The 22,323-nt window shown below is 46.1% G+C and overlaps 1 protein-coding gene across 4 annotated transcripts in view; it reads right to left on the bottom strand.

Moving 5' to 3' along the window:
- STXBP4 (syntaxin binding protein 4) overlaps positions 1 to 22,323 on the bottom strand; it is a 161,689-nt gene that overhangs the window by 21,028 nt on the left and 118,338 nt on the right. For all 4 annotated transcript variants that reach the window (XM_080994538.1, XM_080994535.1, XM_080994536.1 and 1 more), the window contains one exon: positions 14,938 to 14,995. In XM_080994538.1, coding sequence (XP_080850664.1) covers positions 14,938 to 14,995 — 58 coding nt within the window. The remainder of the gene's footprint in view (positions 1 to 14,937; positions 14,996 to 22,323) is intronic.

Here is a 22,323-nt window from a genome sequence, read left to right as displayed (position 1 = left end):
TTATGTGACAAGCCGCACTGCTTATCCTGCGTTTTCATTTGCCATATATGTTTTGATATGTGCTGTAAGCTGCCTAGAGTGGCTGGGGAAACCCAGCCAGATGGGCAGGGTATAAACAATAAAATTATTATTGTATTAATCCCAAATGTATTTGCATTGAAGTCACGTCTATCGTGAGACCATCTATCAAGTATGCCAGGCATGGCCAAACATGGCCCTCCAGCTATTTTGGGACTACAATTCCCATCATCCCTGACCACTGGTTCTGTTAGCTAGGGATGATGGGAGTTGTAGCCCCAAAGCAGCTGGAGGGCCAAGTTTGGCCATGCCTGAAGTATGCCAAGAGAGGAAAAAGGAATGACAAAAAAGAAAAAGAAAAAAGGGATTTAGTGGAGGCTCAAATGTGGCAAAGCTGTGTCTCTAAAAAGCTAAAATTCTCCAACACATGGGAAATTCAGAAGGAAAGTTCAACATGCAGAAAAAGCACAGCACGGTGATTTTACATTAGCAAAAGCGAACCAGAGAATCGGGAGGAAGAAAATCCTGAAGACTGAACGAAGTCTAACTGATCATTTATGCAAACATGTTTGGCTTTCGTGTAGGGACCAAAGGAGTAAGTCGAGATCGACCAAGGTTTCTGCTAAAGCTGAATAGCTAGAAACTGAACTGTTCTATTTCTCCCGAAGCACACATCCCGAAACCCAGTCTTTAGCTAGCAACTGTCCTTTGCTACACTGTTAATTTTCTGTAAGCTGAACGCTGGGTTTGCTAGTAACACTTAACTTGCTGCAGTGCTACAGTGTATTGATGCTTCACAAAACGCCAACCCGATTTGCGCCTCGGTGAGCATCACGGCACACGCTATCGGAGCTTGGTAGAGAATGATGCCTGCTCTCAAGCAGAAAACCAAGGCTGGGGCACCACATCGCCCCCAAGCCTAGGACTGAGCTGCAAAATCAATGGGATCATGTGGCATAGTGCTAGTCAGACTATATAGATTTGCATTGCATATTTAAATGCTCTCTGTGCACCTATCTATGGGCAAATGTAAAGCAATATGAAACCCTCCTTCCTTCTAGAAAACTAAGGGTTATCTTCTTGGCATACTGTATGCTGAAATAAAATTATATGAAAATGATGTACCTGACTCCTAGTAAATTAGCATAAATGTACAAGACAAGTACAAATACCTGCTGGAAAAGTAAAGAAAAAGAAGGCACTTTTATCATATGTGGTGGATGTGGAAGGTAATAAAAGCATTCTGGGAAATGATATATAATGAATTGAAAGAAATGTTTGAAATATTTTTTATAAAAAAACCAGAAGCTTTTCTATTAGGAATTATAGGTACCGATATTCCAAAGGAGCAGAAAAGACTTTTAATGTAGGTGACGACAGCTGCACGGATGTTATTAGCCCCAAGATGGAAAGAAGACAAAGTCCCTACCAGAGAAGAATGGCAAATTAAGCTGCTGGAATATGCTAAGATGGCAAAACTGTCCGGAAAGCTCAGGAACCAAGAAGACAAAAACTTCAAGAAAGAATGGGGGAAATTTGTAACTTACCTGGGAGACCACTGTAAGCAGATGAAAACATTAGCAGGATTGCAATAACATTTGTAATGTGGCAAATATTATGGACAAAATGGAGTGACTTAAAATATGGATTATTGAATAATATGCAGTTGAAAAGGTTGACAATAGGACCCATGGAAGGGAAGGTGAGAAGTTCAGAGATTTGGAGGAATCTCTAAGTATGGAGATGTATTTTGTATTGTTATAATTTCATGTTTGTAAAACCAAATAAAAATTACTTCAAAAAAAGAAAAAGAAAACCAAGGGTTGTAGTCAATGAAGTCCTACTCAGAGCAGACCCACAGGGTGCAATTCAAGTGTGGCACGCATGTGGGGAACAAGGTCTGCTTCCTCAACAAGCCTTCCTCCCTGTGCAGTCCCTAGACCAGTTCTGGAGTTTCCCCCCAACCTGCCAGAGCAGATTTATGGGTTGCAGGGGAAGAAGAAGTCCTGTTGTGTGAGCAGACCTTGTTCCATGCACACAACAACATAGATGAATCCCACCCATGAAAATCAATGACCGCAAGTTAGTCATGTCCATTAATTTCAGTGGGTCTGGTCTGAGGAGCACACTGAATGTCACCCTAAATGTCAGGAAGGCTACAAGAGAACTTACTGTATTTTTCGCTCCATAGGGCGCACCGGACCATAGGGCGCACCTGGTTTTTTGGGGGGGAAATAAAGGGAAAAAATCCACCCCGCTGGCTGTCTTGGCTTCCTCTTTAGCCACGCGCAACCTCTCCAGCCAGGAGAGGCTGCGCGCGGCTTTGGCAGAAGCCAAGACAGCGAGCGGGATGGATCCTGCTTGCTGTCTTGGCTTCGTTTTTAGCCGCGGGGCTGGGGCGGGGGAAGCCCGAGCTTCTCCCAACCCCAGCCCCCAAAACAGGTCCAGGAGCGGCGGCAAGATTGCGTGCAACCTCGCCGCCGCTCCTGGAGCTTGCGGGGCTGGGAACGGGAACTCCCGCCACGCTCTGAAGGCTTGCGGATAGCTGCCTGAAGCCTGGGGAGCGAGAGGGGTTGGTGCACACCGACCCCTCTCGCTCTCCAGGCTTCAGCGAAAGCCTGCATTCGCTCCATAGGACGCACACACATTTCCCCTTCATTTTTGGAAGGGAAAAAGTGCGTCCCATAGAGCGAAAAATACAGTATGTGTTACGTGTGACATGGGAAGTTTCCGTACAAAAGGAGCTTGATGGGAGGGATCATTAAAACATGTACTGCATCTCCTGCAGACTACAGAAATATTATTCAGCAAGAGTTGCACAACAACTGGGTAGTTTGGCTCTTAGTGCTATGGAGCGTTTTATGGAAGAGCTCTAAGCTCCTGGGAGAAAGGGTGAGATCCAAAAGTGATAAACAAACATAGTATTGCCTTATGAAAAAGCAAGAGATGGGCTGGTTTTGCTACCCTTCGCAGGATTAAATCACTTTCGTCTTCATCACAATGTTTCTGCTTTCCAGATTTGCAGGGGGATGTAAGGTCCAAAGAAAGCAAAAGAACAAAAAGCGAAGCAAGTACAGTAAATCTCTCTCAGGAGCAGCTGGCAGAGACAATTTGAAGGGACCCAGAACACGCCGACAGCTTGGGAAGTTACTTATTTCTACAATCAAAACCAGATGGCTTGACCTTAAACATCAACATGTCTTTTAATAACTTCTGTTTATTTGGTAGCCAGTTGGCCTGGGGTCACAGGAGAATTCTGGATTTTTTTAAAAAAGGGGGAGACACCCGTTGAGGATGAAGAAGGCCAGCAAGGCTCACCTGACCATTAGCCATTCCACCTTGGTGCAGGTACCTGGGCTGTGCTGGGACAACAAGGGAACAAAGGAAGGACAGAATGCTATGGGAAAGAATGGGAAATGGACCAGGAATCCTCAAGAACCAGATGCCAGGCAAGGAAGCAGTGACTTAAAGAAAAGAAAAAAGGCTGGCGGTGGCAGCAATGACCACCAATTCTTGTGATAAACAGAAGAGAGGGTGTCTGGAGCAGCTATGTTAAGGAAGGCCAACATCTGGCCCTCCAGATGTTGCTGGCTGGACCACAACACCCACCATCCCTGATCATTAGTCATGCTGGCTGGGGCTGATGGGAGTTGGAGTCATAGTTTCTCCACCCCTTAGTTAGGTGAAGCATTGGTAGGGATGAGGGGCAAAGGGAGTCCCGATTAGGACCAGACTAAATGGCTGAGGAGGCTCATTGATTCCATCTGAAGTGTTCAGAATGACTGAGATGCTATGAGTTGTGTTCAGTGCTGGTCCCACTCAGAGTAAACCCAATGCAATGAATGGACTTGAGTTGGTCATGACTTTTAATTTCAGTGGGTCTACTCTGCGTAAGACTAGCATTGGAGACAACCCTGTGTATCTGATGGTTTCAGAGAAGACCAACAGAACCTCCACTCTTCTTTTGCCTTTCTAACGCTGCAGAGCCTGTTTACCTATTGTAAACGCCATCTCAAGATACATAAGGTTACTCCAGGTCTTTCAAGTTATTGCAACCAGAATCTCCCATGAAAAGGGATACATGCTTATTTACAGGCCTTGGTATACACTGCTTAAGTATATGCAATATGTATACCCAACCGATCACTATGCTCTGCGGGAGAGGACAGCTGAAGACAGCATCTTATCAGGATTGTCCATTCTGCCTGATGTCAGAATTGGGCTTTTGGTGTGGTGGCAGCTACCATTTCAAACCCCCTCCCCAATTTATATCAGACAGACACAACCTCTACTGTCTTTCCAGTATCTATTAAGATTTTCTTTTTTCAACAGATATTTTTCCAGGTCGGAACCTGCATTGGATTTGAAACTTTTATATATGTAACCATTTTACAATGTTTTTATCCATTCTTTTGTTCTATACAGTGGTACCTTGGTTCTCAAACTTAATCCATTCCGGAAGTCCGTTCCAAAACCAAAGCGTTCCAAAACCAAGGTGCGCTTTCCCATAGAAAGTAATGCAAAATGGATTAATCCGTCCCAGACTTTTAAAAACAACCCCTAAAACAGGAATTCAACATGAATTCTGCTATCTAACGAGACCATTGATCCATAAAATGAAAGCAATAAACAAGGTACTGCAGTCACATAATCAATCAACCAACCAGTAGCTAAACTGGGTTCCACACAGTCACAAAAAAAGAGCCGCAAAACAAAAACTCAAAATAAACAGCAAAAACAGACAGACCTCAACGTAACACTCAAAACGGAAGTGTGGAACTCAAATCGGAAGCGTAACACTCAAAACGGAGAATGTTTGGCTGCTGAAAAAAGTTCACAAACCGGAACACTTACTTCTGGGTTTGCAGTGTTTGGGTTCCAAGTTCTTTGAGTACCAAGGCGTTTGAGAACCAAGGTACCACTGTATATGGTTTTCCTGAAATTGTGAAATCATTTTGAGATGGTTCATAAATTATAAAGTGTTCAGAATCACTAAGGGGCTATGGCAGAGTGAAAAGGAGGTGGGAGCTTTAGGGTGAAGGGAAGGTAATAAATGGAAATAAAAGCCTCGGGCCATCTTGCAGTGATCTGGTGGGCTGCAGATTCCAAAGGGGAGCCATATTCCAATCAGCACCGGGATCCATTTGCTGTGGATCAGTTAAGGCTGCTTTGGATCCCTAGTTTCGCATGCTGTCAGGCTTGTTATTTTACAGCCCAGTCTTAGGCATATTTACTCATGAGTAAGCCTCAGCGCATTGAGTGGGAGTTACTCACGGGGAATTGTGCATGGGATTGAAGCTTTGACTACCTTTGAAGGTAACCCGGAAACTACAATTAATCCAGAATGCGGCAGCTAGACTGGTGACTGGGAGCGGCCACCGAGACCATATAACACCGGTCTTGAAAGACCTACATTGGCTCCCAGTACGTTTCCGAGCACAATTCAAAGTGTTGGAGCTGACCTTTAAAGCCCTAAACGGCCTCGGTCCAGTATATATGAAGGAGCGTCTCCACCCACATCGTTCTGCCCGGACACTGAGGTCCAGCTCCGAGGGCCTTCCCTCACTGCGAGAAGCCAAGTTACAGGGAACCAGGCAGAGGGCCTTCTTGGTAGTGGCGCCCGCCCTGTGGAACGCCCTCCCACCAGATGTCAAAGAGAAAAATAACTACCAAACTCTTAGAAGACATGTAAACGCAGCCCTGTTTAGGGAAGCTTTTAATGTTTAATAGGTGATTGTATTTTAGTGTTTTGTTGGAAGCCACCCAGAGTGGCTGGGGGGACCCAGCCAGATGGGAAGGGTATAAATAATAAATTATTGTTGTTGTTGGTGTTGTTGTTACTTCTTGTTCAGCTACTTTGACCAGCATCTTGCAAAAGAAAAGTGGCACTGATATTTCTTTTCAAAGTCTGGTAGGGCTTGCAAACATTTTTGCAAATGAAGGGCTCTCTCTCTCTCTCTCTCTCTCTCTCTCTCTCTCATGTTTGTGTAGGAAAAAAACCTTAAGATATTAGGGGTTCAACTCACATTTTCTTTGGCAAAGGGCCTCACTTTAAAAGCAGTTTCCAGGTCACAGGAAGCATTATTCTGAACAGTGGCTTCGAGGAATACTCATCTACAGGGCATAGCCCGTAACTGGTTGTGCTCTTTTATCTCTGGTCGGGGACAGAGGGTGGCACTAGGGAGGGAAATGTCGTCGCGCCACTCCTTGGTGTGTGGAGTGCCGCAGGTCGCAATTCTCTCCCCAATGCTTTTTAACATCTTTATGCGCCCCCTTGCCCAGATTATCCGGAGCTTTGGGCTGGGCTGTCACCAATATGCTGATGACACTCAGCTCTATCTGCTGATGGATGGCCACACCGACTCGGCCCCGAACACACTGACCAGATGCTTGGAAGCTGTGGCTAGATGGTTTCGTGGGAGCCGATTGAAACTAAATCCTTCGAAGACAGAGGTCCTATGGCTAGGTCGGGATGGCATGGGGATGAGGGACCAACTCCCTTCTCTTGCGGGGGCCCAGTTAGTGCCATTGCCTTCCGTTAAGAGTTTGGGTGTAATCCTTGAGCCTCCCTTTCCATGGAGGCGCAAGTTACAGCAACAGCCAAGGCGACATTTTTCCACCTTCGCTGCATCAAGCAGTTGGTCCCTTACCTTTCCCGCCCCGACCTGGCCACAGTGATCCATGTGACGGTCATCTCCAGGCTTGACTACTGTAATTTGCTCTACGCGGGGCTGCCCTTGAAGCTGTCCCAGAAACTCCAGCGGGTGCAGAATGCTGCAGCGAGGCTCCTCACGGGGTCTTTGCCATGGGAGCATATTTACCCAGTGCTTTTCAAGCTGCACTGGCTCCCGGTGGAGTACAGGGTCAGATTTAAGGTGCTGCTTTTGACCTTTAAAGCCCTTCACAGCCTAGGACCCTCGTACCTACGGGACCGCCTCTTCTGGTATGCCCCACGGAGAGCCTCAAGGTCCATAAATAACAACACCCTAGTGGTCCCAGGCCCTAAGGAAGTTAGATTGGCTTCAACCAGAGCCAGGGCCTTTTCAACTCTGGCTCCGGCCTGGTGGAACGCTCTGCCTCATGAGACCAGGGCCCTGCAGGATCTGATTTCTTTCCGCAGGGCTTGTAAGACAGAGTTGTTCCGCCTGGCCTTTGGCTTGGAGCCAATTTGATTCCCTCCCTCCCTCTCTTTCTTTTTTCTTTTCCTTCTCCTCCTGCAATGAGGCTACATTTTAATATTTTAATGTTCCATTATTTTAATGTTGTATTTTATTTTTGTTTTTAAGTTGTAATCATTCTTCTTGTTTTTATTATTGCTTGTAAGCCGCTCTGAGCCCGGCCTTGGCTGGGGAGGGCGGGGTATGAATAAAAAATTATTATTATTATTATTATTATTATCTAAAACACTGCTACATCTGACAGTAGACAGTGTATTTGAAAGAGCTGGAGTTTGCTTTTTTTGTTTCGTTAAGGCAGATAGCAAAGCAAATTTTGATAGGGGCAAAAACCCTTAGAAATTTTACACATATGCAAGCGGTGGGCGGGCGTGGGAGGATAGCAAGACCTTGCCTACTTTGCGGAGTTAGTCTCATGATGCTGAGCGACAATATGGCTAAGCTGAATACGGTAGGAGGATAGAAGAGACTGCCTGCGGCGGCTTGCTTTGAAACGTGCAGGTGTGGCTACTATGTTCTTTGCTGCTGTGCCTGCAATGCAACCCATTCAAAACTATGTGCGCTTTGCAATTCCCTCCCTCCCACATGCTCTTTAGAGTGGGTCCAGGTGGGAGATTAATATAGTCAGCGGGTTATTCAGAGCTTGCAAATGGACTGTTGCCAGCACATCTTCTTTTTTTCCTTTTCTTAACGTATTGCATTTTCTACAGAAAGGGCAAATCAGAATAAATCTGAGAGAGAGAAACAGGGGATGCCATCGTGGAATAAAATACGTGAGTAGAACTGATACAACATGACTGAAACCTTAATCTCCACTAAGACAACCCAAAACCACAGCGTGAAAAGCCCGTTTCCATGATCTGCACATAATTTGCGTCCTTTACTTATTTTGCATAATAGGTACCGTAAAGGTAAAGGACCCCTAGATGGTTAAGTCCAGTCAAAGGCGACAATGAGATTGCGGCGCTCATCTCACTTTCAGGCCAAGGGAGCTGGTGTTTGTCCACAGACAGCTTTTCAGGTCATGTGGCCAGCATGACTAAACCGCTTCTGGTGCAATGCCAGAGCACACAGAAACCACGTTTATCTTTCCGCCGCAGCGGTACCTATTTATCTACTTGCACTGGCATGCTTTTGAACTGCTAGGTTGGCAGGAGTTGGGACAGAGCAACAGGAGCTCACTCCGTCGCAGGAATTCGAACCACCAACCTTCCAATCGGCAAGCCCAAGACCACAGCGCCACCCGTATCCCTATTTTGCATAATATATTCTACTAGACATAAGGAAAAGCACAGGTTTCTCTAAGACACTGAAGACCTATCCTATGACCGTTGTATGTCCTGCTCAGAAAGTGTTCAGAATGGTCACGAGGAGCTGATGACACATTTCTAAGCCCATCCTTACTGAACTATGTAGTTTTGTCCAGCTGTCAAACTGGGCTCACAGGGGTTGAGGGAAGACAAGAATCTGGCGCACTGGCTAGGTTCAGTTCCCCACCTCTGCCTCACATTATTGACCTCCAAAACTGCTTGGAACCAGGGAAATCATAATGCCAGATTGAGCTGTGCGGCTGTTACCTTCGGACGTTACTGTGTGGCTCTTGTCATGTGATTCGGTCAAAATAATGTTCCATAAATTGGATGATCAAGTAATAATAATAATAATAATAATAAAATTTTTATTTATATCCCGCCCTCCCCAGCCAAAGCTGGGCTAAGAGCGGCTAACAACAGTAAAATAATACAACATTCTAAAATCATTTCATTATAAAATTAATTCAAATCAGATTAATGGTAACCATTGGGCTAGAGTTCTGTGAGGGTTGCCAAAGGAGGGAGTCAGGCTGTGCCTTGGCCAAAGGCCTAGTGGAACAGCTCTGTCTTGCAGGCCCTGCGGAAAGATGTCAAGTCCCGCAAGGCCCTAGTCTCTTGTGACAGAGCGTTCCACCAGATCGGAGCCACAGCCGAAAAAGCCCTGGCTCTGGTTGAAGCCATCCTAACCTCTCTGTGGCCTACAAGATGTTTTTGTTTGAAGACCGTAAGTTCCTCTGTGGGACATACCAGGAGAGGTGGTCCCGTAGGTACGAGGGTCCTAGGCAGTATAGGGCTTTGAAGGTTAAAACCAGCACCTTAAACCTGATCCTGTACACCACCGGGAGCCAGTGCAGCTGGTATAGCTCCGGGTGAATGTGATCTCGCAGCGAAGACCCCGTTAGGAGTCTCGCTGCGGCATTCTGCACCCGCTGGAGTTTCTGGGTCAGTCTCAAGGGCAGGCCCACGTAGAGACAGAATCTGACTTCACGAGGGACCTCATGAATTATGCTGGATGGGTTGGGTTTTGGTTTTTTTAATGCTTCAATGTTTTATTGTTTTATCAGTTCCAGCTCACAGGGATCAGAAATGTTTTCCCCATCATCAGCATGTCTTTGTATAAATGTTTCATTCCTGTCTGTTATCCACATCGAATGTGCTCCACTGTAGCATACAACACAAACCAGCTGGTTGAGCGCCTTCTAAGCTCTGATTTCTCATGCAGCGCTTCATCCTGCTACACCACTCTGCTTCAGAGATATTTATAGAAACTTAAGCAGCAGGCTCTTCCAGGCTTATGGGATATTCAGCAGCCATACTCCTGGAGCATTTATTGCATTCAATTAACGGCTACCCAAATTAATAGATTCAAGCTACTGGCTACGTACTTGGTGCTGAACCAAACATTTAAAGGACCCCATTACCCCACAGCAAACTAAATACTCCCCCCCCCCCTTTTTGGGCATGGTGTGAACTTATAATGAATCCACAGCCACCTCCAGTTCCTATGCAATATGGAGCAAAGCACAGAACCAAATAAGGTTTAGAGGATTCAGATGCAGTGCAGATCAGGAATTGAGAGATTTGGGGGAATTATGATTGTCATGACAACCAAGACATGTTTCTGTATCTAATTTTGTGCTCTGGAAAGAAAGCAGTGGTAAAATAGTTCTAAACTCCTCATGACTGCCGCTCTTCCAAATACCAGAGAGCGATAGAATGGATTGAAAATTCACAGCCAAGCAGTACAAGAGGGTTATAGTATTAGCAGGAGTGCGGTTAAGTACCAACCATTCCACTAATCCCTATTTAAATACACAACAGTTATATTAAAGCCCATTGAATGGGATCATCTGATCAGAAGCATTTCCAAGTATGTTCTCCTCCAGAGAAAGGATACCTTTGTCACCGGACAGAGGCTTTCTTGCGGAAATCTGGGTCACAACTCACTAGGGTTGTGGGATGGCTGCCTTGCTTCAATGGGTCAGGGCGGAAATGAACTTGCTGACCCTACTCCCTGGCTTTTAGTCACCAACTGTGCACAGAGCCATATATGTTCACACACCCCCACTATGCATAGATGCTGAACACGCAATCTGTAGCCACGGTTATTGCAGGGCACAGATCACGCATTCAGGATGCAGGTCACATTCTAGCCAATGGAGGGAGCCTGTGGGTAGGTGTGCGGGATATTCATGAAGGGGTTAAGACTATAGAGTAGGCTGTCCTGCCCGGCTAAGCTAGGTCACTTCATTTCACCTTGGGAGGAAAGGTTACCAAACTCTTTGTTCTCTCACACATTCCGCATGCTACTAGCAAGGCAGTCTAAGCCGGATGCACCAAGTTTAGACTGCGTGGCTTAAGCAAGCAACGTTGGTGCTTCTATACAAATGATTTTGAAACATTTGCCATTTGGGAACCGAAGTCATACTGCCTGTTTCTTCCTGCTGCTGCTGCTGCTGCGTGGAAAGGCACATGAATGTGACCTTTGCAGAGTTTGTCAGGAAACCATTTTTAACTGACCAAATGTGTGCTCTCTTTCTTTTCTAAAGGAAGCCTAGGTACCAGACTCAGGAAGGCAAGAAGGATGCTAGAAATGGCATTCTGAGAAGCAGCAGACAATGCAAGGCAGTAACAGCTGAAAATAACCAGGATAGTGGAGGTGCCACATCACTCTGATCCTCTGGCTTCCCCATGCGCACAAGGGCCTGACATGCACACAAAGGTAAGCAGGTACATATTTTCTTCAGTGGGGCTGCCTGCATAAAACTTTCTCTCGCACTGAGAGTCCTGAGGTATGTGGAGAACCCCCCAGAGATACGCCACTCGTTTCAAGTTGCTACCATGCCCTGATGAGATACAAAGTCTTTTCAAAGACAGCACTTGAAATTCTTTAAAGATCCTCCTACAGCTGCCACTTCTCTTTCAAGTCCATTTCATTCATCTCAAGAGGCCCTGCATCTATGAAATTCATTGAGGATCAGCCCACCCCAAAAGAAAATGATTAAGGAAACCCTTTAATTTGGGGGAGGACGAAAGAACAAATGGGGAAATAGGACTGGAATCTTAATTCTTTGCAGGTTTCTTTTAAAAAAAAAAAAAAAACCACTCTCCCCAGAGGATCGTCCCTTTTCAAGTTTTTGTGAAATCTGACATTGCGTTTCAGATGGTGTGTTGCCGCAAAATCTTCTCAATGTCAGCTCTGGCTTGCATCTCACGAGGGATCTTTAAAAGTAATTCGTTTGCACAGATTGTCTCACTTTCCCCACATATGCATATTTCCCCCTTAATCTTTTTTCCCTTTTTTCCCTTTAATGATGCGAGTTTTCTATTAGAACACTGAGCATATTGGACATTTTAAAGTGACGCCTTGTTATTGACTAAGACAAAGGAAAGGCAGGCAGGGAGGCACACATAAACAACATGCAAGCAAGCAAACAGGCAGAGACCTCAGTTTTTCTCACCCCAGCCCTGCCTCCTAGGAGGAACTTCTTCTACTGGGTCGAGGGTTCGAGCCCCACGTTAGGCAAATAGATTCCTGTATTATAGGAGGTTGGACTAGATGACCCTTGGGATCCCTCCCAACTCTACAATTCTATTATTATATCAGGAAGTGCTATCACTGCTTCTATAGGTAAAGGTAAAGGGACCCCTGACCATTAGGCCCAGTCGCGAACGACTCTGGGGTTGCGGCGCTCATCTCGCTTTACTGGCCGAGGGAGCCGACGTTTGTCCACAGACAGTTTTTTTCCGGGTCATGTAGCCAGCATGACTAAGCTGCTTCTGGCGAACCAGAGCTGTGCACGGAATCGCCGTTTACCTTCCCGCCTGGAGCGGTACTTATTTATCCATTTGCACTGGTATGCTTTTGAACTGCTAGGTTGGCAGGAGCTGGGGCAGAGCAACGGGAGCTCACCCCGTTGCGGGGATTCGAACCGCCGACCTTCTGATCAGCAAGCCCTAGGCTCTGTGGTTTAACCCACAGTGCCACCCACATCACTGCTTCTTTAGGAACAAGCAAATAAAGATGCCGAGCAGCTGAGTGATCTTTTTTCACCTAGCCTTGGAGCTATATCCAGACAAGCATTATTAGCCCCACTAAAATGTTCAAATGTGGTTTAAAAACCACATTACTTCCCTGTACTGTGGCCTAATCTTTGAAATCCACCAGCGATGTACATCTGGTGGTCCCTGACAGTGTTAGATTGTCCTCAACCATGAACTGTGCATTTAGTGTGGTGGCCTCGGGGTTTTGGGATTTTCTACCTAGTGAAACAAAAGCTGGATGAGAGTTTTAGGCACTCATTTCGGCAAGCTTCCTCAGGAACATTATTTGCTCTTTTTGCCAAGCAAACCTGTTCTGCTCTTTGGCTTCTTCCACGTGTTTTCCTTCCATTTTGTTTAGCTACCGTTGTTTTGGTTTCGAGATCTTGTGCACTGCATAGATCAGGCTTGGCCAAAGTTGGCCCTCCAGCTGTTTTGGGACTACAACTCCCATCATCCCTCGCTAACAGGACCAGTGGTCAGGGATGATGGGAATTGTAGTCCTAAAACAGCTGGAGCGCCAACTTTGGCCATTCCTGGCATAGATATATTTTACATGAGTTTTGGGTATAGCAATGATAGATTGAATAATATCCACGTTTGTGACTGCAATGCACCTTTCAATCGGGGCTGAGTTTACAACACAGGATAATAATAATTTAATAATAATTTATTATTTATACCCCGCCCATCCGGTGAAGTGAGCTGTTTCAGTTGGCAACATGGGAGGGTGTGTGTTAGATGAAGGCAGGAATTGATGTCTGAGTGATACAGTAAGGCTTTTACAAATAAAATGTGATTGTTCAGCCCGGACACTGAGATCCAGCGCTGAGGGCCTTCTGGCGGTTCCCTCATTGCGAGAAGTAAAGTTACAGGGAACCAGACAGAGGGCCTTCTCGGTAGTGTGTGCTCTCTGTGTCCACCATTTGGGCTTCACTTCAGGCAACATAATGTTTTAGACTGGCACTATATTTAGCGAAAGGAAAAATCTGGACTCCTATAGCAATGCCTGCACTATTTGGGTGCCAAAACCCCTTGCCTACAACCAGTATTGGAGTGTATGATGAGGCACAGCTGCCCTCTCAATACTGACACCTAGAGGAGGGGTAAGGTGTGACAAGCCAACAGAGAGGTTGGGTCAACTAGGATATCAGGTTATGCCAAGGATCTTAAAATCACCTCGCATCTGGCAGTGAGACTCACGATATGTCATAATTCCAATTTTATCCTAGCACAGCTGTTATTGATGTGACTGGAGTGTTTAGCCCTCCAATTTCGTGTCTCCGCATGAGAAAATTGTTTTGACTATACTATCGGTATATTACAAAAAACCCACCACAATCATAGAACCCAGCAAGATATTATTCAATTAGTTTTTATCTTGGTGCTTCAAAGGAACAGACTTGAGCTGTGTTTCCAATGGTTTGATGTTTCAACGGAACGTGCTCCAACAGTTTGGTAACCAAAGTCCCGCTGACTGAACTGTCACGACTTAAACTTAAGAAGTTACATTTCAGCTCAGCACCTTAATTTTACAGATATGCATTGCTGTTATAATTCAGAGAGCAGTTCAGCTGGAGACTGATTTTGCTACCTGCATGAAAGATAACACATTGGTCACTAGGGCTGGGCGATATCTGGTTTTCAACATTGTGATATATCAACAGCTAAACTTCACAGTATCACGATGTCTGAACTAAGGATGGAGCTATGGCTGGCATCACGGTTTTCCCCACACAGTGAATTTTTTGTGGCACCTCCTCCTGCGATCCGCTACTCCTTGCATGAGGCAGGGGAGAACTGTGCTGGCAGAGGTCACAGGGGCTGCAGGAATCGAGAAAACCATTGGCATACACACACAGACCAAAATGTCATGATTTGAGATACTGTATTTTTTGCTCTATAAGACTCACTTTTTCCCTCCTAAAAAGTAAGGGGAAATGTGTGTGCGTCTTATGGAGCGAATGCACGCTGCGCAGCTATCACAGAAGCCAGAACAGCAAGAGGGATTGCTGCTTTCACTGCACAGCGATCCCTCTTGCTGTTCTGGCTTCTGAGATTCAGAATATTTTTTTTTCTTGTTTTCCTCCTCCAAAAACTAGGTGCGTCTTGTGGTCTGGTGCGTCTTTTAGAGCGAAAAATACGGTATATTGCCAGGTCAAAAATTATGAAACTGATATCACGATATGGACTTCAGACAGGTTTGGGACGATATATCGCCCAGCCCTAGTGACCACATTTATTAAAACATGCACCTCACATGTAGATCGCATTTTTATATTGCCAGAAGCCTTTTAACCACCCCACTCCCTACTAACAGAAACATTGTTGTCCGCTGTTTTCCAGATAATGCTATTAATTGCATTCAGACATTTGATAGTGCTACTCACTTGATGAAGTATTTGATTCCATCTGCTGTATAGGCCTCTTCCCATCCATAAGGCAGACCTAGATGGATGTCGGGGAAAACGAAACAAAAAAACCCCATCACAAATCTCAGTCAGCACTTTCAAGCATAACATGGATCTGCATTTCTGAAGGGACGCCTGTTATAAATATGCATTCCGATAATGAAAAGTTAGGTATAAATCAATAAATAATAAGTTATTTATTATTTATGACAATATTCATATACATTAGGTACAATATAGAGGCGATATGCATTTTAAAAAACACAACCTAAAACTAATGCAACAGTATAAAGGCATATATAAAAGGAGGGGGGGAAATTGATACAGAGAATGCATGGGCAAAAAGATAAGTCTCTGCAAGACAAGTGAAGCAACTGATGTTTGCTGATTCACAAACAGCAGAGAGAATAGCATTCTGCAGTACAGGGGCAACAGGAGAAAGCTCCCGTTTTCAGCCCCCCCCCCGATAGTCTGTAAAGTGTAGTGCCTGAAGTCAAATTTTGCCAGATAATCTCAGTGATCCTACAAGTCTCTGCAAGGACAGGAGGTCTGTCAGCTGACAGAGCCCCAAGAAATATGTGTGTGAGAGAGAGACAGAGAGAGAATCTATATGTATATTTGAATGATTTTCCATATATGTGTGTATGTGTCTTTTTTCAGCTGAATCTTGCTGGCGCGGCTGCCGAGACCACATATCACTGGCCTTGAAAGACCTACATTGACTCCCAGTATGTTTCTGAGCACAATTCAAAGTGTTGGTGCTGACCTTTAAAGCCCTAAACAGCCTCAGCCCAGTATACCTGAAGGAGCGTCTCCACCCCCATCGTACAGCACGGACACTGAGGTCCAGCGCTGAGGGCCTTCTGGCGGTTCCCTCACTGCGAGCAGCGAAGTTACAGTGAACCAGGCAGAGGGCCTTCTTGGTAGTGGTGCCCGCCCTGTGGAATGCCCTCCCATCAGATGTCAAGGAAATAAACAACTATCTGACTTTTGGAAGACATCTGAAGGCAGCCCCGTTTAGGGAAGTTTTTAATGACTGATGTTTTAATGTATTTTAATTTTTTTGTTGGAGTGGCTGGGGGAATCCAGCCAGATGGGTGGGGTATAAGTAATAAATTAAATAGCACTCTCACGCGTGTGTGTATACACACACACCACAATTCATTTAATAATTGTAAACAATGCTATTTTTCTAGAAAAAGAGGTGCCGGAACTCATCACAAACTCCTCCCTCATTCTCTTAAAATGGCAATGGCGCCCACCTGAGAGGTGCCAGAACTAGGTTCTGGCAAGTTCTGGCTCAAAAGAAAGAAAGAAAAAAGCCCTGATTGTAAACCTGTTTTTTTATGCTTTAGTAAAGCATAAAAGCCTTCAAAATAATTGCATTCAGCAGCCATAAGCACTGTACTGTCAATGAAGTACTTGATTCGATCCCAGAAACTGTCAATACACAGCCAGAAGCGTGAATTCTGAGAACTGTCTGATTATTAAACAGCCAGGTGTCACCATATATAATGGTGTCATCTAAAATGAGTGGCAAACTGTCACACACACCCCAATAATTACAAATCAGACACTTGCTTCTTTGGTAGCTGCCTCTCCAGCCATGACAATATTATCGCAGACTTCTCTTGAAGAATCAAAGATTACCTTTTCCAAAGGTCTCAGAAAAAGGTAAGTTTAGGAGCAGTGCTGGGGAACCTGTGGGCCTTCCAGATGTTGTTGGACTCCTTTTTAAATTTATTTGGTTTTTCAAATTAAAAATTTACAGTCATGTATCCAACTTACGACATAAAGACAAGATTCCAAGGAATCGCTCAGACTTTCCTCCTTTGGCAATCACTCATAGCCAAGCAAGATTGTCTTCCATAAACGCGGTTTTAAATATGAGTCTGTAAGTGACTGTGGAGGCCAATTCTGGATCCACACGTGCTTCCACAGTGGAGACATTGGTTTCCGGGTGGGAGTTGATCACGGTGAGGGTTGGCCAAGAGTGCCTTCCTCTTAGCGCGTTTCTCCCTTGCGTCCTGAGTTTGAGTGTCTTCAAGGCCCATGACACATTTGGTAAAGACTGTTCTCCAATTGGAGGTCCTATTGTTAATCATTTCCTCCTGCATCTTTTGTGATAATCCAAAATCTTTTACCTCTCCACTGTGTCCAAAATTCACCAATAAACTACAAGTGTTATTCCAAACCTACCGGAAGAATCAGAGATCAGGAAGACCAAAATTTTAATAAGGAATGGGGAAAATGTATACTTTATCTGGGCACCACAGTTCAAGAAGGACACTGACAAACTAGAACGTGTCCAGAGGAGGGCAACCAAAATGGTCAAAGGCCTGGAAACGATGCCTTATGAGGAACGGCTAAGGGAGCTGGGCATGTTTAGCCTGGAGAAGAGGAGGTTAAGGGGTGATATGATAGCCATGTTCAAATATATAAAAGGATGTCATATAGAGGAGGGAGAAAGGTTGTTTTCTGCTGCTCCAGAGAAGCGGACACGGAGCAATGGATCCAAACTACAAGAAAGAAGATTCCACCTAAACATTAGGAAGAACTTCCTGACAGTAAGAGCTGTTCGACAGTGGAATTTGCTGCCAAGGAGTGTGGTGGAGTCTCCTTCTTTGGAGGTCTTTAAGCAGAGGCTTGACAACCATATGTCAGGAGTGCTCTGATGGTGTTTCCTGCTTGGCAGGGGGTTGGACTCGATGGCCCTTGTGGTCTATTCCAACTCTATGATTCTATGATTCTATCTTAAAAACCATTGTAAAAAGCTAAAACCATTAGTAGGATTGGAATAACACTTGTCGTTTAATGGTGAATTTTGGACACAGTGGAGATGTAAAAGATTTGGATTATCAGAAAAGACGCGGGGGAAATGATTAAAAATACGACCTACAAAGGGAAGGAGGGAAGTCCAAGAGATTCTTTGGAATCTTGTTTTTATGTTGTGTGCTGGATATGTGATTGTAAAACTTTAATCTGAAAAACCAAATAAATAAATTTATATAAAAAAGAAGATGGCAGGCAAACGGGGAGCAAGGAGGAGGAAGAGCAGGCCTGGGGTGTGGGCCCTAGCAGGTATCTGACACCAGCTTCGAGTGCCAATCCTGCTCTCAAGGAGAAAGAGTTGGAAACGCAAATTGCAGGCTTGCTCTACAGACAGCATCTAATTTTCTCCTGCACCGAGCGCGAATTTCCTCGTGAAGTGAGGGAAACGTTTCATTGCGCAGTTCATGAGCGTACATATTTCAGCTGGTGTACACAAACCCAGACCTTGACTCCTTAGGAGCTTGCTATTCATTCGACAAAGGGCTGCATTTACAGACTGGAATGCTGGCAACTTATACAAAGCCTGTTGATGGAAAACAACCCTCTTTCCCCCTCCGCTTTGCTTTCAGCCGACTCTCGGAAAGGGGCCCTGAAAGCTTCTGCAGGCTTTTTGTGCGCCGCAGACTGTTTCCAAAGCGCACAAAGCCACGGAGTTACAAGTGCACAGCTTAATTTGTAGCTTTGTGCCCCAAGTGCCAATTTGAAAAGAAATTCCTCCATGATAATATTCCAGCCTTGATAGAATTTCTGTCTGGAGAAAGCAGCTTGGTTTCAACTGGGCAATTGATGCAGGCTATAAATAACCAAGCAATGCAAGCATTTTCAGGGAAAGTTAGCTAAGTGAGAAAGCAAATAGTTGCTTAGGATGAAACACGGGAGTGACCAAGCTAATGTCTTTTCACTTGTTTGTGCAAGTGTCGTGCCCGTTGTCGTGACACAACAACAGACCCAACACAGATCTGTACCTCCCCGTCGGAAAGATAATAGCCGAGCAGAAGCAAGACAAGCCACAGATCCATCAGGCTCTCTCTCTTTAAAATAAAAAAGTGTGGCAACCAGTCCACTTCAGTGTCAAGGGCCACCTTCTCACAGCGTTCGAAATTTGACAGGAGTGTTTTGCACCTGGCTATCGGCTGCTTGCAAGCGAGCGAAGATGCCTTGGCGCCAGGGTGACACCTGATGTCTCCACCATTTGGAGGCGCATGCCTGGGGACGCTCGGATCCTGACTGTTTTCGCACACAAGCAACACATCCTGTAGAATTCTATCCGTGATATTTTATCTGCACAATCAGAATGAATTTCAGGAACCAAAAACGTGACTTTCGAGCCGTCTGCCCCAAATATGGCAGCTAGGAAATTCCATTTTGGCAACTGTTAAGAAGGGGCCATTTGGTGCTTAGCTTATATATTTTGAGTTTCTAGCACTGCTTTCTCGTTTCCACGCCACCTCTACGAGACTTAGCACTGCACTTTGTGTGGGAGCCAGTGTGGTGTAGTGGTTAAGAGCGGTGGACTTATAATCTGGTGAACCGGGTTTGCTTCCCTGCTCCTCCACATGCAGCTGCTGGGTGACTTTGGGCCAGTCACACTTCTTTGAAGTCTCTCAGCCCCACTCACCTCACAGAGTGTTTGTTGTGGGTGAGGAAGGGAAAGGAGATTGTTAGCTGCCTTTAGACTCCTTAAGGGGAGTGAAAGGCAGGATATCAAGTCCAAACTCTTCTTCTTCTTCAAGCTGGGGAGAGTTCAGAACGCTTGTGAAGTGCTGCGGACATGGCAAGATTCCTCCTCCCTTGCCAGCAGCACACAGTGGCTGAATGGACTTTGCTGTGTTAGGCTGCAGCAATACATTGCAGGGGGATGGAATAGATGACCACTGGGTCCCTTCCAACTCTACAATTCTATGATTTTATGAGAAGTTCCACAAGTTATACCACTCTGCTTGGCCTACTGCTCCTCTGATGTTTAGAGTTGTATTTCTCCAGCAGGAAATAAAGATGAAAAGCCCATTAAACAGCGGTTCTCAACCTGTGGGTCCCCAGATGTTGTTGGACTACAACTCCCATCATCCCTAAGCTCTGGCCTTGCTAGCTAGGGGTGATGGGAGTTGTAGTCCAACAACATCTGGGGACCCACAGGTTGAGAACTGCTGCCATAATACTATACTGACTTGGAAAACGCACCCCACATGACATCATTCCATACTATTTCAATAGCAATCCATACATCCTGTGCCTGTTTTGCACTCCTTTCAAGGCTGTGTCAAACGTAAGCATTCTACTCTGCTTACACAATGCTGCCTTGGTACTCCTGCCTGCCCTTCCTTCACCCTGTTCATAAATGCACACCCCTCGCTTAGGACCGCAACATGAAGCAGTGACTTGCGTGCCTGAGTTATGTGGCATGCCAAGCACTGAAGATGGTGTTTTCATTTCCCTGCAAACGCAGTGCTCTTCGACAGAGGCGATTCAGACATTTAGCTTGGACCTGCCAAGTAAATAAGTGATGACAGATGGAACGATACAGAAGCACACGTCAGCCTACCCAGACTCTTCCTGCTTTTTCCGCACTGTTCCACTCTGAATTGGCAACTTGATGACCAAATTCAGCACCATTTCCTACTACAGTGGTACCTCGGGTTACGGACGCTTTGGGTTACGAATGCTTTGGGTTACGAACTCTGCAAATCCGGAGGTAGGTGCTCCGGGTTGTGAACTTTGCCCTGGGATATGAATGTAATCCACTTCTGGGGCCGCGGGAGGCCTATGTAGGGAATGTGCGCCTTGTGTTAAGAACGCTTTGGGCAGCTTTCCACTCCAATGGACCCTTCAGTGAAAGCAGTGAATGTCGCATGTGAGTATCTGGAGGTGGTTGGTGGTGGATGGCAGTGAACAGATTGAGGTTGAATCTCGACAAGACAGAAGTACTGTTTCTGGGGGATGGGAAAGTGTGGGGGACTCCCTGTTCCTGAATGGAGTAACTATGGTCCTGAAGGACCAGGTGCACAACCTGGGGGTCATTTGGGACTTGCAGCTGTCCATGGAGGTTCAGGTCAATTCTGTGTCCAGGGCAGCTGTCTGCCAGCTTCATCTGGTACACTGGCTGAAGCCCAGCCTGCCTGTGCATGGTCTTTCCAGCTTGGTACATGCTCTGGTTATCTCCCGCTTGGATGACTGGAATGCGCTCTATGTGGGGCTACCTTTGGAGGAGACTTGGAAACTACAACTAATCCAGAACGCGGCAGCTAAACTGGGGGAAGAAGGAAATTTTAAGATGGATTCTCTATTCAAGCAGAGGACTAAGGAGGCCGAGTAATGGGAGTGCGACCCTGTAACATGCCCTAGAATCAACTTCACGGAACATGGCAGATGGCTCAGGCAGATGCTTAGTTACGGGAAGTGCTTCCTGAAGGCAGAAAGCTTGAGGACCACAGACTCAGGAGCAAGATTTGACATTTCCCCAGAAGTACCGTATTTTTCGCACTATAGGGCGCACTGGCCCATAGGGCGCACTTATTTTTTTGGGGGGGGAATAAAGGGAAAAAAATTATTTCCCCCCCCGAGCTTGCCGGGCTGAGGGCGGGGGAAGCCCGAGTTTTCCCCGACCCCAGCCCCCAGAAGGGGTCCGGGAGTGACGGTGAGGTTGCATTCAACCTCACCATCGCTCCCAGATCTTGCGGGGCTGGGGGTGGGGGAAGCCCGAGCTTCCCCTGACCCCAACCCCCAGAACGGGTCCGGGAATGATGGCGAGGTTGCGCTCAACCTCGCCATCGCTCCTGGAGCTTGCTGCTATCCGAAGCCCGGGGAGCGCGGCGCTGTAGCCCGCTGCACACCCTGGGCTTAGGGCAGCTATCCGCAAGCCTGCGGCGCCCAGCGGGAACTTGCGGATAGCTTCCTGAAGCCTGGAGAGCGAGAGGGGTCGGTGCGCACCTACCCCTCTCACTCTCCAGGCTTCAGCAAAAGCCTGCATTTGCCCCATAGGACGCACACACATTTCCCCTTCATTTTTGGAGGGGAAAAAGTGCGTCCTATAGGGCGAAAAATACGGTAAGTGCATCCATTAGGTCTCGGTGAATACAGCAAGAATGTATGCACAGATTCTCTAGTTCCCGTTCCTGCTGCAGTGACAGGAAGGTCCTCATTTCAGCACAACTAACGCCCCCCGACATAGGAAGAATCCTGGCCTCCTTTCATGCTTAAGAGCTCGACTCGATGGGAACTGACAACAGCTCCGCGCGGCTGGTACAAAGGAAGGGTTGGGCTGATCTCTCTTCTTGCTCTCCCTCCATTGAAACGTGAAAGCCAGCAGGTCTTCAGCTTCATTTCCTGCCGAGCGGTGCTAATATCCACAATCTGCGAAGGGAGAAGAGCCCTAGAAATACGAAACTCCAGGGTTCCTTCCCTCCGTCCTTCCCCTACTAGTTCTTGTCTTCCACTGAAGTGTGTGCATGCGCCAGATGCCAACTTTCCACTCCAGGAAGCAGAGCTGGTGTTCCATTCTCCCGCCCCAGCTGTGTTATTCTGGGATACGACTCC

This window comes from Podarcis pityusensis (genome assembly GCF_964106645.2).
Source record: "Podarcis pityusensis genome assembly, chromosome: 2".
NCBI lineage: Eukaryota > Metazoa > Chordata > Lepidosauria > Squamata > Lacertidae > Podarcis > Podarcis pityusensis.
Note: the sequence above shows the minus strand (reverse complement) of the source record. Positions and strands in the feature narration are given on the sequence as shown.